A 19,824-nucleotide genomic window follows, 5' to 3' on the forward strand; every position below is an offset into this window, starting at 1 on the left:
CGGAGTTTTTATATTCTTTTTGTATTTATTCTCCTTGTTCTTTTCCTCCTCCTATGAAGCAGAAGAGACAAGGAGACGGGCCAGGATTCAGGAGGTGAACAGCTGGCTAAGTCGATGGTGAACTCAGATTTCCAAACTATGGAGTGAATTACCTACATGATGGACTACTTGCTACTTGTACCTTACAGACAGGTAAACATATATTTGTCAGTTGCCTTGCTACCCTCATCAGGAGAGCTTTAAACCAGAAGAATACGGGAAGGGAAGTGAGAGGTCAGGCAGAAATAGAAGTACGGGTGGCTGGGACCTTAGGAGGCAGTGCTCATGCTGTGTGCCTGTGTGTCTACGTGTGTGTTTGTGTGGAGGCACGTGAGTGGTTGCGAACAGGCGGAGGCACGTGAGTGGTTGCGAACCCTAACCCTGGATCTAAATGAATGACTGGCAACACTGAGATCCATTGACAATACGGAAAGGAGTTTGCTGCTCATTGAGCACTCGCTGGGGTAGATGCAGGGGAGGACGATATTTCGGAAGAGCAGGAGGAGCAGGCAGCTAGCTGGGTGACAGGAGGAGGGGTGGAGGGAAGAGATTCAGGGAGGCTAGTCCTGAACTGGCACACCCCAACTAGTTTGCAAAGTTGGCAGATGAGGAGGATGCCATTATAGGGTTAGCACCGCTGCAGCACAACATGCCCACTGAACACCAGGGGGATGGCTGCTCCAGTAAGAATGGGACGGGGAGCGCAGGGCAGGCTAGACAGGTCCTAGTGGTGGGGGACTCAATTATAAGGGGGACAGATAGGGCAATCTGCCACAAAGACCGGGATCGTTGAGCAGTGTGTTGTCTTCCTGGCGTTCGACACATCGTGGATCGGATTGACAGATTACTGGGAGGGGCTGGCGAGGATCCAGCGGTCATGGTGCACGTTGGCATCAACAACAAAGTTAGTGTTTAACCCCTTCATGACATGGCCTATTTTGGCGTTGAGGACCAAGCGATTTTTTGGTATTTTTCCATCTCCATTTTTCAAAAGCCATAACTTTTTTATTTTTCCGTGGACGCGGCCGTATGAGGGCTTGTTTTTTGCGTGGCAAACTGTAGTTTTTATCGATGCCAATTTTGGCTACATAGACTATATTGTAAATTTTTTTTTTTTTTTTTTAATGATAGCAGAGAGAGAAAACGCATCAATTCTGCCATAGATTTTTTTTTTACAGCGTTAATCATGCAGCATAAATGAGACTTTTTTTTCTGCAGACCGGTACGGTTACAACGATACCAAAATTCTAACATTTTTTTTAGGTTTTCCCACTTTTCTGCAATAAAAACCCTTTTTTTTGGAAATCTTTTTTCTATTCTAAATTGCTGCATTCAAAGTCACGTAACTTTTTTATTTTTTGATGTACGGCACTCTATGAGGGCTTATTTTTTGCGAGACGAGCTGTAGATTTTATTGGTACCATTTTGGCGTACATACGACTTTTTTGATCACTTTTATTGCGTTTTTAGTGAGGCAAAATGCTAAAAATGAGCATTTTGCCTCAGTTTTTTAGCTTTTTTTTTAGCGTTTTTTTCGGTGCACAATCAAAAGCATGTGCAACTTATTGTACGCATCGTTACGGACGCAACAATACCAAATATGTGGGGTTTTATTTATTTTTTTACCTTTTTTTATGCTAATCTGAGAAAAAGCATAAAAAATGGTTTTTTTACTCTTTTTTTTTACATTTTTTTTAATTCATTTTTTAAATCTTTCTTTTTTTCACACTGTTTGTGTCCCTCTGAGGGACTTTAATCACTGCCCTGATGATCGCTGGTATAAGGCATGGCAGAGCTACTGCTCTCCCATGCCTTATCGCTCATACAGCGATCTCAGGCATAGGCAATACAGGACACCAGTGTCTGGCGTCCTGTTGCCATGGTGACAGGCCGGGCTCTCGCGATGACATCGCGAGTCCCGGCCGGAGACACAGAGGGAGCCGCGCTCCCGCTGTGAACTCTTCCCCTGCCGCGATCTACTTAGATCGCGGCAGGGAAGGGGTTAACAGTGGCGGGCGCATCTCTGATGCCCCCCCGCTGTTGCAGCGAGACGCCGGCTGTGACTGACAGCCGGCTCCCGCTGCGGGATAGCGCTGGATCATATGTGATCCCGCGCTATCTCCAGGACGTAAGTTTACGCCCTGTTGCGGGAAGTACCCCGCTCCCAGGACGTAAACTTACGCCCTGCAGCGGGAAGGGGTTAATGGAGGACCCTTAAAATGATTTCAGGGACCTGGGATCTAACCTTAGGGCGAGAAACTCCAAGGTAGTTTTCTTAGAAATACTGCCTGTACTACGCGCCATACCAGAAAGGCAGCAGAGCTTAGGAAGGTAAACAAGGGGCTCCAGAGTTGGTGTAAAGAGGGCTTCGGGTTTCTGGAGAACTGGGCTGACTTTGCTGTTGGCTACAGGCTCTACCGTAGGGACGGGCTGCATCTCAATGGGAAGGGTGCAGCTGGGCTGGGGGAAAAGGTGGCTAGAAGGCTGGAGGAGTGTTTAAACTAGGGACTGTGGGGGAGGGCAAAAAGAGTAATGGGGGTAAGACAGTGTAGACAGTGACCTGGGACCAAGTATTGGGAATGGGGGTTGAGTGGGGGGAGAGATTAGTACAATTAGAACTGATAGAGCAGCTAATAGGACCATAAGTAGCATAATGAATACAAAGAATAACAGCAACTATATAAATTATATGGCAACAACTGCAAGAAGCCTGATCAGTAAAGTGGGTGAGCTTCAAGCAAGAATGTCTGAGAAAAATTATGACATAGTAGGAATAACTGAAACATGGCTTGATGATAAGTGCGATTGGCGGTGAATTTACAGGGTTACAATCTCTTCAGAAGAGACCGTGGAAACCAGAAAGGGGGTACATTAAACCCTCCTTAATGCCGAGGCTACGGGAGGATATAGAGACAGGAGATGAACACGTGGAATCTCTATGGGTAGAAATACAGGGAGGGAAAAATAACAAAATCCTGGGGTTTTCTATACGCCACCAAAAGCAACAGAAGAAACTGAAAACTTACTACTAAGGCAGATAGAAGAGGTGTCAAACCGCAACGAAGTAATTATTATAGGGGAATGTATCTGGATATAACATGGGGAGACAAAATCAGTGAATCTCATAGGGGTGATAAGTTCTTGAGAACAATTAAAGAGAACTACCTTACCCAAGTTGTGTGGGGGCCAAGTAGAGGGGCCAACAATATGTTGGCAAGACTAGACAACAACTGAGGCCGTATCCTGGGTCATATTGGCAATATCTGTAGAAAGCAATGTACCTCCATGGCGAATCATGTGTGGGATAAACATAAAATGGCAACCAAGAGGTTCTCAGATTCCAGGGAATTGAATTGTTAAGATCTGATAACAGGAGGGGTGATATAGATCAAATGCTGCTTCAAAAAGAGGCATCCCGCACCTGTCGGCTAGAATCGTTAAATCCATTAGGGCTAAATGATCCTTTATCCTTTTATTGTTTCCTTACATTTTTCTGTGATGCCCTTTCAGTCCTTTCTCCCCCATGATAGGCTAGGAGTTCTTATTATCATATACAATGTTCCCCTTATGCTGACGCATTGTATTTGTTTTACTTGTATTAGGGAGTCTAATCGGGGGTCAATCTACCATATTTGGGTTAGGAACAGACCTTGTTAATTACTTTTTTGCATTATTATTATTCTAGGTCTCAAGATATACATATAGATGTTTTTATATCTACTAAACATATCCTTATTGTACAGTACTATTCTAGGCATCAGACAAGTGAAAACGAAAAAGGAACTCCTGCGCTCAGGGTGACCCGTGCGGTGCCGGCTGTGACTGCCTAAGAGGTACACGTGTGGGTGTATGGACCGGTAAAGTCCGTAGAGCATAAAGGAAACAGAAGGAGCTCTCTGTAGTAAAATAAAGGGGTATTTATTTATACAGAGCTCCGGACGTCAATAGGGTGCAACGCGTTTCGGAGCACTAAGTGACTAATGATTGCATTCATTGGTTTTATCTTACAAGAATTTTTATCCATTTTAAGTATACTCATGAATTTTAGGTATTTGCTTTTCTTTTTTTCTCCTTTACCATCCTTATTGTATACTCCTTGCATGCTGATTACATTGCTTTTACATTAGTCACTTTGTGCTTGAGAAAGCAGCGTGCCAGCTCCGAAACACATAGGAGATGATGGGGGAAAGGCAAACCTATTAAATAGATTTTTTTCAAGTGTATTCACGAAGGAAAAACAAATGTCACACAAGATGCAGGGGAAAAAATGAACCCCCACTAAATATCACCTGCCTAACTTAGGAGCTGGTTAGAAAAAGATTAAAATCAACAAATTGCCAGGCCCAGATGGAATACACACAAGGGATCTAAGGGAACGTGATAGATAGAATTTCTAAATCTAAGAAATAGCAGTCTAAGCCGGGGTTGTACCGCTGGTTTGGCGTTTTGCCAATGTGGTTCCAATATACACAACGGGGTAAAAAAGAGAGCCTGGTAACTACAGGCCGGTAAGTCTCACTTCAGTAACTGGAAAAGTGTTGGAGGGGTTTCTGAGAGACGCCATCGTACAATACCTCAAGGAGAACAACGGAATAACTCCTCACCAGCATGGATTCCTGAAGGGTCGATCATGTCAGACCAATCTGATCAGCTTCTACGATGAAGTAAGCTCTAGGCTGGACCGGGAAGAATCTATTGATCTGGTATATCTGGATTTCTCTAAAGCATTTGACACCGTGCTGCATAATAGGCTGATATATAAAATGAGACGGCTCTGGGTAAAGAACTGGCTCAGAGATAGAAAGCAGAGAGGGGTAATAAATGGTTCGTACTTTGATTGGGCCCTCGTTGCTAGTGGGGGGGCCACAGGGCTCAGTGCTAGACCCCATTCTGTTCAATATATTTATTAACGACCTGATAGAGGGGCTGCACAGTAAAATATCAATATTTGCAGATGACACAAAATTATACAATATAATCAATGCAACGGAGGACAATGTGCGGCTACAAACGGACCGAGATAAGCCGGGGGCTTGGGGGGGAAATGGCAAATGAGGTTTAATGTTGATAAATGTAAGGTTCTGCACATGGGCAGGAGAAACGGATGTCACCAATATACACTAAATGGGGTACTGCTAGGGAAAAGAGAGATGGAAAAAGACCTACTAGTTGACTGTAGACTTAACTGAAGCAATCAATGCCAGTCAGCTGCTGCAAAATCAAATAAAGTATTAGGGTGCATTAAAAGAGGTACAGGCGCGAGAACATTATCCTCCCACTATATAAGCCACTGGTCAGGCCCCACATGGAATACTGTGGACAGTTCTGGACACTGGTGCTCAGGAAAGATGTTGCAGCGCGATCAAATAAATCTGTATAAATACATGAAGGGACAATATAAGGATCTCTCCCATGATCTGTTTATACCTAGGACTGCGACAAGGGGGCTAATTGGCTTCTGCTTCACTGGGTTTTTTGCCTTCCTCTGGATCAACAAGGAGGGGGGGGGGTGGAAACAGAATGAACTAGATGGACATTGTCTCTTTTCAGCCTAACATACTATGTTAGATGGTGAGGCAACACTTAGCTAATTTAAACAAATCCAAGTCTCAATGTCCAGATGAATTACATCCTAGGATACTAAAGGAAGCAGCAGAGGTAATTGCTGAACCACTAGTTGGAATCTCTAAAAATTCCTGGAGAACAGGAGAAGTCATAGAAGATTGGAAAAGGGCAAATGTTGTCCCTATCTTCAAAAAAGGGAAGAAGGTGGATCCTTGAAACTACAGGCCTGTGAGCCTGACTTCTATACTGTGAAAGATCTCTGAACAGATTATTAAAACAGAATGTATGCAAGTACTTGGATGAAAATGGAGTAATTAACCAGAGCAAGCATGGGTTTGTAACAAACAAGTCACGACAGATGAATCTAATTTCCTTCTATGACAGAATCACCGACTGGGTTGATCAGGGAAATGCGGTGGATATAGTATATCTTGACTTTAGTAAAGCATTTGACAAAGTATGTCATACCATACTTGAAAAATTGACCAAATATGGGATTGACAAGACAACTGTGAGGTGGATTCACAACTGGCTGAGTGATCGTACTCAAAGAGGGGTCATAAATGGCTGCACATCCAATTGGAAGAATGTATCAAGTGGGACCACAAGGCTCTGTCCTAGGTCTAATGTTGGTCAACATTTTTGAAAACGATTTGGAGGAGTGAACGGAGGGGAAACTGATCAACTCTGACAATGACACAAAACTAGGAGGGATAGCTAACACTGGAGAAGAGAGGGGGGATTCAAAAAGATCTGTAGAAACAAACAGTGGGAGAAATGAAAAGTCCTACATCTGGGCAAGAAAAATCAGAAAGCACATACAGAATGGGAAGAATTGGGCTAAGCAGCAGCACATGTGAGAAAGACTTGGGTATACTAATAGATCATAGACTGAACATGAGTCAACAATGTGATGCAGCAGCCAAAAAGGCAAACAAAATTCTGGGATGTATTAAGAGAAGCATAGAGTCTAGATCACGTGAGGTCATTATCTCCTCTACTCTTCCTTAGTCAGACCTCATCTGGAATACTGGGTCCAGTTCTGGGCACCCCACTTTAAAAAAAAAGACATAGACAAACTGAAGCAAGAGTTACCAAGATGGTGAGCGGTCTGCAAATCATGTCCTATGAGGAACGGTTAAAGGATCTGGGAATGTTTAGCAGAAGAGAAGGCTGAGAGGAGACTTAATAGCGGTCTACAAATATCTGAAGGGCTGTCACAGTGCAGAGGGATCAGCCCTATTCTCATCTGCACAAGGAAAGACAAGAAGCAATGGGATGAAACTGAAAGGGAGGAGACACAGATTAGATATTAGACAGTGAGGGGGATCAATGAGTGGAACAGGTTACCACGGGAGGTGGGGAGTTCTCCTTCAATGGAATGGGTGAAGAAAGTATATCTAACACACTGAGTCTATAAGAGTTCCAAAAAAAGGTGTTTAATGAGTAGTGGATTACTTCCAATTTTTTAATTGAGATGACAGATGACACACTTGCAAGATGTTAAAGTCTCTTATGAATCTGCCACCAGCAGAAGTTCATCTAGAGAAGGGATATATTTCCTCATAAAGACTACGACCTCCAGCATTATCTTGCTAAGGCCTCATGCCCACGGTTGTAACAGAGTCTACCAGCGTAACATCGCAGTCGAGTCTGCCATGGCACCCCCCAAAGCCCCCATACTCACCTCCCGGATCCGCTGCATGAATTCCGTCTGCTGAGCTGGCGCGCATGCGCAGCACAGCGCATGATGCGCTGGCAGTGGCCGATGATGCGGCCGGCGGTGGGCGGGGACGTGCATTCACCCGATACTTTTGCTGTGCTAAAACGGAAGTATAGTGTGACGGCCGGCTTCCATTGACTACAATGGAAGCCAGCAGTGCGTATTCCCGGGGCAAATAGAGCATGCCACGGTTTCTTTCACGCTGCAGAATTCTGTGGTTGAATTCCGCAGCGTGAACATTCAGCTATTAGCTTCAATAGAACCTAATAGCTGCGGGACAGCGTCGCGGATTTCCGCTGCGTAAAACACGTCAGAAATCTATCCATGGGCATTAGCCCTAAATCTACTGGATGAGTTAGTGAATCTTGCATTGAGCAGAGAATTGGATTAGATGACCTGGACGTCCCTTCCAAAATTTTTGTACATCCTGCAAACCTCCCCTGTCCTGGTCTCAACCAGATTGTACTGCGTATCCTGTGGTGAGGCTCCACCCCCAGGATTAAATTGGAGACCTTGTGCCTACCGATGGGCTGGGGAGGATTAGCCTTATCCCACTTCTACTACTACTATCTGGCCAGCCAGCTGATGTATGGTGGGTGGTGGCTGACTTCATCGGATTACAATCCGGTGGTGGGACTGGAGCACAGGGTGGCGGGCCCTGCCCTGGGATTCAGGGGTCTGCTGATGCGTGGCCCCTCCTCTTCTACTGCTCCCATGCTGGTAACACTTAAGATATGGCACAAGGACCTCACTTTCATGAAGATGCCTCGGGTCATGGAGGATCTGAAGGTGGGGAAAAGCCTGGGGCCTGACGGGTTCACCCCTACGTTCTACAAGCTTTGCGGCAAACAAGTAGCCACGCTTATGTTGGAGGCATTCAGTGCAGTTTCCAGGGGTTCATTTTTCCCGCCCCAGGCACTCCAGGCCCACATTGTAGTGGTCTTGCAGCCAGGAAAGGATCCTCTATCTTGCAACAGTTACAGGCCATCTCCCTCATCAACAGTGATCTCAAAATATTTTCTCAGATGTTAGCTAATAGACTTAACCCCTTCATCCTACAACTCATTCACAAGGATCAGGTTGGGTTTGTCCCGGGCAGAGAAGCCAGTGACATCACAATTAAAACATTATCCTTGATAAACAAAGCCCATAGCTCCAGCTCCCCCCTATGCCTTTTGGCAGTGGATGCAGAAAAAGCATTTGACAGGGTGAGCTGGAGCTTTCTGGAGGAAACGCTCAGGGAGGTGGGCTTGGGCCCTAGAGTCTGGATCCTTTCCTGGATTATGGCACTATATAATTCACCTTCTGCTCGCATCAGGGTCAATGGCCTTCAAGATGAACTCACAAAAATCCAGAGAGTTAAGGGAAACCTTTCCCTTCCAATGGAAAGAGAAAGCCCTAAAATACCTAGGAGTTCAAATCCCCTCTGACCCTTCCCAGATTTATGTTTTACATTATAGGCCTTTTTTGGCTACCCTGGACTCGGAGTTGGAGCAGTGGTCCAAGATTCACCTGTCTTGGTTGGGCAGGATCAATTACCTAAAAATGAATATCTTGCCTAGAATATTGTACACCTTTCAGACCTTACCCTGGGACTTGCCCAGACATTTTTTCACTCGCTTTCGGAGATCAATGATCAGGTTTGTTTGAAGTGGTTCTGTCCCCAGACTTGGCTATAAAATTTTGACGCGACCCAAAGATGAGGGAGGAGCGGGCCTACCGAATGTAGAATTATATCATAGTGGTTGGTAGCTGCATTTTGGACGTTTTTCATCATGTATCTGACAAGTCATGGGTGGCACTGGAGAGAGACGAAAACCGGTTCGACCTGGGGGGAGCCTTCTGGGTGTCAGATGGGGCAGTCTGGAAGGAGACAGGCGTATCCCCTCTTATGCAAAACCTGTTGCAGGCTTGGAGACGTTTGGCTCGGGGTGGACGAGTGGTGACAATTCCTGGGCCAATGACACCACTAGTGGGGAACCCGCAGATCCCGTCCACGGTTACTTTAGCGCACCTCTCTTTCATGCCGAACTCTGTCTTCCCGCGAGCCAAAGAGGTGTTGGACCCAAGAGGTATGCGCTCAATGACTGAACTGGGAGAAGGATCCAGTCCAAGACCAGGGGCATGAATGCAGTATCTCCAAATCAGAGATTACATAAACTCTCTTGGGTCGCAAGACAGACTGACAGCAAACCTCACCCCGTTTGAGGGCTTGTGTGTAAATGCGAATCCCCCGACCCACAAAATCTCTCTGCTGTATGGGCTGTTGATACGCGAGACGGCACAAGTTGAGAGACCGACTTGGGAGGCACGTTGGGAGGATGCCTTTGGGAGAAGTATCTCTGGAAAGCTCTGGACCAAGGCCTATACCCTTCACCGACAAGAACTTTACTAATATTAAAAAATTAATTTTTATTGATTTTCGTTAAAAGATAGGGGGGGGGGGAACCCCACACACATTACACAAAACAAAAAAGAAAAAAACTTTTTGAACATACACATCTATCCTTATGATGATCAGGATGTAATTGCATTGGCTATCATACTGCTTTGTATGTGTAGCCCAATTCTTATTACTTTGTTCAATACCCACATACACTACGGGTGCCACAGGTAATTCAAGTCCGTAACCCCACGTAATGCTTGGGAACTCTGCACAAACGTTGTGGATGTTAACGCAGATTAAAGCCGCCACATCACGTTGTGTATAATGATTTGCTCTTTTTGTCACAAAATACCAAGAGTAAAGCGGTTTTTTTAGAAACTTTACTTTTGTCACCACGAATCAAGTGGACATAAATTCTTTAATAGAGTATAGACCTCTCATATCTGCTTTCTGTGTTGTATACACTGTCGCATCGACGCGTTTCTATGTCACTTCCTCAGGATGGAATAACTGCGCACACTTCAGATCGGACGTTTATTTTATTTGAGTTGGTACTCTCAAAATTGTTTTACTCTAATTGCCCCAACGGACTAGACTGATGATGTCAATTTTACGTTAGCTGTGTCAGCATATAAACAATTCGCAGACGCATTATATAGAGCGGACCCATGGATTCATATAGCTTACCTCCCTACTCCTCTTAGTACCCAGCTTATTAGGGTGAATAGCAACCCTCCTTGGATGCAGTCAATAAGTGAGTCCACAAGTGATAACAGTGGGCATTCAGTGCACTGAGCTCTATTTGCTGTGATTTAAGCAAATCCGAGTAACTTAGGCTGAGTACTATGTTCTTTATGATAGAGAGCCCACATTTACAGGGCAGAGATAGAGGTGAGAGCCACGCTGGCCACAATACGTGGCCGACAGCCAGCGTGACCGTAATGAGACAGAGCTGGTCTGTGGGTGTATTTCCTCTTCTTAAGTACTTGTAGCTCCACCCCTTCTTGCTGGGGGCTCGTCCCTAACATCCAATCAGCGCATTCGTCTCGCGATATTTGTGACGTCATCGCGTCACCGCGTCACTCCGCACACACGGCAGCGGGGTCACGTGATCTCCTTCACGTCGCGGAGACATTACCATCGTTACCAGGACGCTAGAGGCCAGCACATGCGTCTGTTCCTCACAGAGGTAATAGATGGTTCTTTCGATAGCGAAGCCTTACTTGCTGGCAGCTCGTTAGTGCCTGGCATTCTGTTATTAGCTCCGTTTGCACAAGGTTCCACTATGCAATGCTGCCAGCACTGCTGATAAAGAGTTCATGATGTATGGGGCTTATTGGCATGTGGATGTCTATTTTATATGTTTATGGATGAGAGACAGATATGCCCCATCCAAGAGGATATGAAAAAAGCAGAGGTCATTCCTATTTACCGCATACTTGGGATCAACTTCCCATTTAGAGATCAGAGGTAAGTATTTCTTATTTGTTTCTTATGATGAGTGTCAGAAAGGATGAGCTCCTGTGATCTCTTATTCTCTTTCCAGACGTATCAGTTCAGAGGATGTAAGACGGTCTTCCTTATTTTAGGCTCATAGTTCAGACTGCGTCAGGGCTACATGGCGGTTTTTCTTTAATCCCAGCTGTCACGGTCACACATGCTGACCTTTCTTATATTTCAGCTCCTGACGATTCGATGCATAGTGATTTTTAAATCGCACCCATAATGCCAGTAACTGTTAGTCATTCCTGGATTCAGGTTCTGTACATCCTTGCCTCGGTGCCTCTTTTCAGCATCGCATGTATGTATTGCCTTTTTATTAGAGACACCTGCCTAATCACTTGCAGGTACTCTAAATAAACGAAGTGAAGGATAAACATTCGTTTAACCCTTTGGGTGCGCACGAGTCCAGTCTAAAGACCCATCCGGATTCTTTTTGCTGAAGTCTCTTGTCAAGGTCTCCACGTCTGCCATTGCTTCTTATTAGCTCTATCCCACGGAATGTTACCACATCAGGGTTCCCATCATGCTTTTCCTGAACATGTGATGCCAGGCTTGTTTTTTCGTTCCGGTTTATATTTCCCACATGTGCAAGCACTCGGCGACGCAGTTGTTGCATCGTCTTGCCAATGTAGTCTCTTGGGCACGGACACGTCGCCATATAGACGACACCGCTTGTTCTACAGTTAATAAAGTCTTTTATGGCATGTTCTTTGCCGGTAGACGAGCTCTTGAATGTCTTGCATCGATGCATATACTTGCAGGCCTTACACCCCGAGCAGGGGTACGAGCCTTTGACTGGTTCTTTTTGCAGCCAGGTATTCCTAGACGGTATTTGTGGCAGGTGACTGTGGACCAAGCGGTCTTTGAGATTTCTCCCACGCCTAAATGTAATCATAGGCCGTTCAGACAAGAACTCCTTAATATCCGCATCTTTACCAAGAATGTCCCAGTATTTGTTGAGAATATTACGTACATCTTGAGATTCTTCATCAAAGGGGCCTATTATCCTTATTAATTTCTCATTTTTTGCCTTTGGTTTTACTTCAAGAAGGTCTTCCCTTCTTGATCTTTCTGCTTGGTTTTGAGCATCAACCACCACATTCTCCGGATAGCCTCTATCTAGAAATCTCTTCCGCATTTCTTGAGATTTTGCATTAAATTCATCTTCACTTGAACAATTCCGTTTCACTCTGATAAACTGGCTTTTTGGAATTCCCCTTTTCAATGGAGTTGGGTGGTAGCTGCTCCAGTGGAGAAGGGTGTTTGATGCTGTTGTCTTCCGGAAAATTGTAGTTTCCAGATGATCATTCTCCGTTTTTGAGATAGAAAGATCAAGGAATGTGATTCTTATCGGGTTAATTTCTGATGTAAGGAACAGATTCAGGTCGTTGTTATTTAAACTAGCTACAAAGCTCTGGAATTCGGTCATATCACCAGTCCACAAGATGAACACATCATCTATAAAACGTAGCCACAAATCAATAGATGCCGTCCATTTCTCATTTTCTTCACAGAACACCTTTGTCTCCTCCCACCAGCCCAGGTACAGGTTAGCATAACTGGGGGCACATGGGCTCCCCATCGCTGTACCCCTGAGCTGGTGGGACAATTTTCCTTCGAACAATGTCCACATAGCAGATACGAGAAACATAGGGAATAATCAGAGTGATCCCGATAAGGATGAGCTACAGATAATAAATCTTTCCTCAAGAAAATGTGAAGAAAATGAGAAATGGACAGCATCTATTGACTTGTGGCTACGTCTATATGGCGACCTGTCCGTGCCCAAGAGACTACATCGGCAAGACGATGCAACAATTGCGTCGCCGAGTACTTGCACATGTGGGAAATATAAACCGGAACGAAAAAACAAGCCTGGCATCACATGTTCAGGAAAAGCATGATGGGAACCCTGATGTGGTAACATTCCGTGGGATAGAGCTAATAAGAAGTAATGGCAGACGTGGAGACCTTGACAAGAGACTTCAGCAAAAAGAATCCGGATGGATCTTTAGACTGGACTCGTGCGCACCCAAAGGGTTAAACGAATGTTTATCCTTCACTTCGTTTATTTAGAGTACCTGCAAGTGATTAGGCAGGTGTCTCTAATAAAAAGGCAATACATACATGCGATGCTGAAAAGAGGCACCGAGGCAAGGATGTACAGAACCTGAATCCAGGAATGACTAACAGTTACTGGCATTATGGGTGCGATTTAAAAATCACTATGCATCGAATCGTCAGGAGCTGAAATATAAGAAAGGTCAGCATGTGTGACCGTGACAGCTGGGATTAAAGAAAAACCGCCATGTAGCCCTGACGCAGTCTGAACTATGAGCCTAAAATAAGGAAGACCGTCTTACATCCTCTGAACTGATACGTCTGGAAAGAGAATAAGAGATCACAGGAGCTCATCCTTTCTGACACTGATCATAATAAACAAATAAATACTTACCTCCTGATCTCTAAATAGGAAGTTGATCCCAAGTATGCGGTAAATAGGAATGACCTCTGCTTTTTTCATATCCTCTTGGATGGGGCATATCTGTCTCTCATCCATAAAGATATAAAATAGACATCTACATGCCAATAAGCCCCATACATCATGAACTCTTTATCAGCAGTGCTGGCAGCATTGCATAGTGGAACCTTGTGCAAACGGAGCTAATAACAGAATGCCAGGCACTAACGAGCTGCCAGCAAGTAAGGCTTCGCTATCGAAAGAACCATCTATTACCTCTGTGAGGAACAGACGCATGCGCTGGCCTCTAGCGTCCTGGTAACGATGGTAATGTCTCCGCGACGTGAAGGAGATCACGTGACCCCGCTGCCGTGTGTGCGGAGTGACGCGGTGACGCGATGACGTCACAAATATCGCGAGACAAATGCGCTGATTGGATGTTAGGGACGAGCCCCCAGCAAGAAGGGGTGGAGCTACAAGTACTTAAGAAGAGGAAATACACCCACAGACCAGCTCTGTCTCATTACGGCCACGCTGGCTGTCGGCTACGTATTGTGGCCAGCGTGGCTCTCACCTCTATCTCTGCCCCGTAAATGTGGGCTCTCTATCATAAAGAACATAGTACTCAGCCTAAGTTACTCGGATTTGCTTAAATCACAGCAAATAGAGCTCAGTGCACTGAATGCCCACTGTTATCACTTGTGGACTCACTTATTGACTGCATCCAAGGAGGGTTGCTATTCACCCTAAATAAGCTGGGTACTAAGAGGAGTAGGGAGGTAAGCTATATGAATTCGTGGGTCTGCTCTATATAATGCGTCTGCGAATTGTTTATATGCTGACACAGCTAACGTAAAATTGACATCATCAGTCTAGTCCGTTGGGGCAATTAGAGTAAAACAACTTTGAGAGTACCAACTCAAATAAAACGTACGATCTGAAGTGTACGCAGTTATTCCATCCTGAGGAAGTGACATAGAAACGCGTCGATGCGACAGTGTATACAACACAGAAAGCAGATATGAGAGGTCTATACTCTATTAAAGAATTTATGTCCGCTTGATTCGTGGTGACAAAAGTAAAGTTTCTAAAAAAACTGCTTTACTCTTGGTATTTTGTGACAAAAAGAGCCAATCTTTATACACAACGTGATGTGGCGGGTTTAATCTGCGTTAACATCCACAACGTTTGTGCAGAGTTCCCAAGCATTACGTGGGGTTACGGACTTGAATTACCTGTGGCACCCGTAGTGTATGTGGGTATTGAACAAAGTAATAAGAATTGGGCTACACATACAAAGCAGTATGATAGCCAATGCAATTACATCCTGATCATCATAAGGATAGATGTGTATGTTCAAAAAGCTTTTTTCTTTTTTGTTTTGTGTAATGTGTGTGGGGTTCCCCCCCCCCCCCCCCTATCTTTTAACGAAAATCAATAAAAATTAATTTTTTTATATTAGTAAAGTTCTTGTCGGTGAAGAATTGTTAAAACGTTCATAAGGACTGATAGGCCACTGTGACTTCTAAAGGCCTGTACCCTGTCACGGGGATGTGTGACTCCTCTTTAAGTCTCAGAATGGATATGTCGCTAATGACATGGCTTATTATTGCAATCTTCTATGGAATGTTGTATGTTTTACCTAAGGAAATTCAAATAAATAGATTTTTGAAAGATCTGGCACAAGGCCTTGCAGCTGACCCTGTAGTGGAAGTCACGTGGTCCCCGCATACTCCCTTGTGGGATAATCCACACTTGCGACGCTTTACAGAGTCTGCATTCTGGAGAGCTCATGGTGTTCATGTGTTCTCTGACAGTCAGTGAGGGCAACTTCTGCACTTTCTCTTCCGCTGCAGATAATCTATGACCTGCCTGAGCATTCGTAGTTCAGATATTACCAGCTACGACGTGATCAGGGCTCAGTTTCAGGGCCTGTCCATACCGCTGTCCCTGACTTAGTTGGAAGGGATGGCACAGATCTGTAACCTAGTAAGACCACTGTCCAGGCTGGGTAAACTGTCCTGCGATGGCAGCGAAGATGCCTGTCTAGATACTGGGAATGGATATGGTGAGGGATACCCGCCTGAACCGATCTACTGTTTAGGCTAATTATTTCTTCTTTAAGAGTCGTGCAGGGTTGTTGTTTGAGGGGGGAAGGGTTAAAGTTTGGGGGAGGGAGGGGCGGGGGTTCTTTCTATTTTTTTGTCTTGTTTTTTCCTTCTTCCTTTTTCTCCTGGTGTTTTGGGGCTCCGAGGCTAGGAGCCTTCTTTGGTTTGGGTTTGTTCCATTATGGGTAATTGATAAATAAAAGTGAAGATGAACAGCCAAGTATTATGTTATATGAGAAATGAACACAAATATGCGAGACACTCAGTGTTTTCACTTTTTTTATCCTCAGTTCTCATGTCTTGTGATGTATCAGCAAGGTGTGCATCCTTTATGATGTCTGCTGTTTCCATATATTTGTCTATTTTGGCTAAATAAACGTTCCTTTAAAAAAAATAAATAAATAATGTGGAGTGAGACTCCTTGGTCCAACTGATTTTGGGGTACAAGGACTATCGACCCCCAAGCATGAAAGATCTGGACCACCTTTCTTACGGCCGCCTGCAGACAAGCGGGTCAGATCCGGCAGCGAGAATTCTCGCCGCGCGATCCGACCCGAGCGCCTGCAGGGGCGAGCGCGTACTCACCCGCGCCTGGCGGCCCCGGCTCTTTCATGTGCCGGCTGCCGCGCAGCCGGCGCATGCGCAGACCAGAGCCGGCGGCCGGGTGAGTGCGTGCGTCGCAGAAAATTAGGACATGCCGCGGTTTGTTTGCAGCGCGAGATTTCGCGCGGCCAAACTGCGGCCGTCTGCATAGGAGTGCGTATTTTAATGCACTCCTATGCAAACTTTCAGCGGCGGAAATCCCGCGGGAAATCCCGCGGCGGGATTTCCGCTCATGTGCAGGCGGCCTACCTCTTCCTGAAGCCTGACTGAGCTTTGAATGGGGGGAATTCTGAAGTCTATGGGGGGGTTTCTACAAAAGGGAGGGCTATACCCCCTTCTAGAGGACTTTGCACCCTTGGAGGTGAGGAAACCGTTTCCTAATGTTGTACAGATTTTGGCAGCCTTCATCCTACAAACCTTCAGGCAGCATTGTTAGGAGGGTACTGATTTTTTGAGAGTAAACAGAAATGGTTTATTCTTCCTGCTGCTTGGAATTTGCATCTCCCAGTCTTGCTTTTTTCCTTTGAAACGTATTCGATCTCAGATCTAAGAGGGAAACGATTTCTATTGTTTTGGAAAAAGTTTCAGCACCACATTTTGTTTGCTAGAAATGCATTCAGATTACAGCAAACAATAATACACATGCGCACATTCGTCAAGCACCTAGGAATACAATGAAACGCTCTCGGTGTGGTTGTAACATTGATATGTAACAGTGGCTACACCATCGGAGCAAAAGAATCAGTTTTTGCAGAAAACTAACCAATTGAAGGGAGGCTCTAGTACTCTAATGGGCTGTATCTAGCTTGGATACAAGATGTGATACATGGAGGCTCTAGTACTCTGTTGGGCTGCCTCTACCTTGGATACAAGAGGTGATACATGTGGGCATGGAGGCTCTAGTACTCTAATGGGCTGTATCTAGCTTGGATACAAGATGTGATACATGGAGGCTCTAGTACTCTGTTGGGTCACCCCTACCATGGCTACAAGATGTGATACGGGTGGGTATGGAGGCTCTAGTACCCTGTTGGGTCACCCCTAACATGGCTACAAGATGTGATGTGGGTGGGCATGGAGGCTCTATTACTCTGTTGGGTCACCTCTAGCTTCGAGACAACATGTGATACAGGTGGGCATGGAGGCTCTAGTACTCTAATAGGCCATATCTAGCTTGGATACAAGATGTGATACATGGAGGCTCTAGTACCCTGTTGGCTCACTTCTAACTTGGCTACAAGATGTGATACGGGTGGGCATGGAGGCTCCATTACCCTATTGGGTCACCCCTAGCTTCGAGACAACATGCGATGTGGGTGGGCATGGAGGCTCTAGTACCCCGTTGGGTGACCTCTAGCTTGGCTACAAGATGTGATACAGGTGGGCATGGAGGCTCTAGTACCCTGTTGGGTCACCTCTAACTTGACTACAAGATGAGATACGGGTGGGCATGGAGGCTCTATTACTCTGTTGGGTCACCTCTAGCTTGGATACAAGGTGTGATATGGACTGCATGGCAACTCTAGGACCATGTGGGGCCACCTCTAGCTTAGATACAAGATGTGATATGGCCAGGCATGGAGGCTCTTTGACCCTGACATGTAGGCCTACAGGTTCTGTATGGTATTCTGCAGGATATAGCTCCACATTTGCTGTAACTGAGCCTCTAGATTGTGCAAACTTGTAGACTGTCAAAGCTGGATTTCCGGATGCTCCCATACATGTTCTGCTGGCAATAAATATGGCGATCAGACATGAAGTATGACAATGTTGTGGAGGCATTCTAGTGTCATCCTTGTGTGTGCGGCTGAGCATTATCCTGCCGCTTTTTTGAAGCCACCATGAGACGCAACACATGTGGCTGCAGGATGTCCTGAACACATCGCTGAGCTGTCAATATCCCTCGTACCACTACTGGGGGTGACCGACTGTTATATATTCAAAGGCCCCATAGACCACCACCCCAGCAGTGAAGACAACCCGGTTTCCCTCCGTAGCAGTCCAGTTTCGTCGTTCACGACAACACTGCAAACAGGGGTGATGGTGGGTGATAAAGGCCAAATGTCCTTTAGCCAAGTGCCTGGAAATGATTCTCACAGACACAGGGGCCTGTAACGATGGCGCCAACCGTTTCTGTCTCCCACAGACAACTGTATGTCGCCTGCTCTAGAGATGGCTCAGGTAGAAACCTTTACATACTTGGACTGGAGAACAAGACAGCAAATGTTGTCTACCCAAGAGTGTCGTCTTGGATTTCTAAGAAATAAGAATGGAAATAGACTTTGCTTGTTTTCCATAAGAGCAGATCCCACGCTAATTCAACTAAGGACTGAGGTAACCCAACGAGGATTTCACCCTATAATTCTATAAATTACAAGTTATATTTAACCTTTTTGCACAAATCTATACATAAATCTGCTCGGCTCCTCCTGCTCTATATCTTGCTTGAAGGGACTGATTTTATGAAGTTTGGCCAAAGAACCATTTACTTTAAGACACTCAGAAGCATTTTTACCTTCCTTATCAATAGGGAGCCTGCAGTATAACCAGAACCTTTATTACTGTGGTTTGTCAGCAAACTGCTTGTCTAAGAACACGCGGCAGTTATAGAAACACCATTATGACCAACACCATCCGAGAGAGAAGGGAGAGTCTTAAAGATGGTAATTATATTAATGCCCAATAGTACACCAACTAATTCCACCCACAACTCCAATGCCTAGAACAGCATCTGCAGGGTCTCTGAGCTCAGACACGGCTATTAGTGGAGACCCTCAGCGCCACTAATAGTGTTACCCCAAACCTCAGGGTGACATTCGCCTTCAATCTAGGGCCAAATCTACTGCCAATCACTGCAAAAGACTGCATGTCATCACAAGAGGGCGCTCTGTAGATACAAGCAGGCCGGTCTGCCTTCCAGGTCTCCAGTGATGTCACCATGGGGCAGCAGGTAAGACTGAAGGGGCCCCCTGATTGTCACTAAGAACCCCCTCTCCCACCAGAGAAGGAAGGATCACTGACCCACATGGCAGGCACCACAAAGTAAGTGAACCTCAGGACTGTCCAAGACAAGCCGATCCGGCAGCATCTCCTACAGGGCTGACAAGCTCCTCCCTCGCCTGGAGGGCACAGGAAGGCATTAAGAGATGCTAGAGGACCCTTTATGCTTCCTGTCCGTAGCCAGAGGGTGGAGGATCATCTCATGGTCAGGAGGCATCAAGGGAGGAGATCAAGGGAGGGAAAAAGTTCATAGAAAGATTGTATCACCTCTCCAGTCAGCAGGTAGATGATCTCCAAGGTGACATCTAATATCCTGGTGGTCTCCTTTATGTCCATCCTTTGGGGGTAATTCAGATGATGGGGGTTGTAGTACCGCAGGTGCCTCTATGAGAGGAGAAGATAATTAGAGACACCCAGAACCTTCCTGACTGAGAAG

General features: G+C 45.5%; 2 protein-coding genes across 3 annotated transcripts in view; both read right to left on the reverse strand.

Moving 5' to 3' along the window:
- Positions 1-19,824, reverse strand: part of LOC136572300 (gastrula zinc finger protein XlCGF17.1-like) — a 354,860-nt gene that overhangs the window by 157,148 nt on the left and 177,888 nt on the right. The window lies entirely within an intron of this gene.
- LOC136572298 (zinc finger protein 300-like) overlaps positions 1-19,824 on the reverse strand; it is a 95,080-nt gene that overhangs the window by 52,656 nt on the left and 22,600 nt on the right. For both annotated transcript variants that reach the window (XM_066572760.1, XM_066572761.1), the window contains exon 2: positions 19,655-19,772. In XM_066572760.1, coding sequence (XP_066428857.1) covers positions 19,655-19,724 — 70 coding nt within the window. In that variant the 5' untranslated portion in view covers positions 19,725-19,772. The remainder of the gene's footprint in view (positions 1-19,654; positions 19,773-19,824) is intronic.

This window comes from Eleutherodactylus coqui, chromosome 7, assembly GCF_035609145.1.
Source record: "Eleutherodactylus coqui strain aEleCoq1 chromosome 7, aEleCoq1.hap1, whole genome shotgun sequence".
NCBI lineage: Eukaryota > Metazoa > Chordata > Amphibia > Anura > Eleutherodactylidae > Eleutherodactylus > Eleutherodactylus coqui.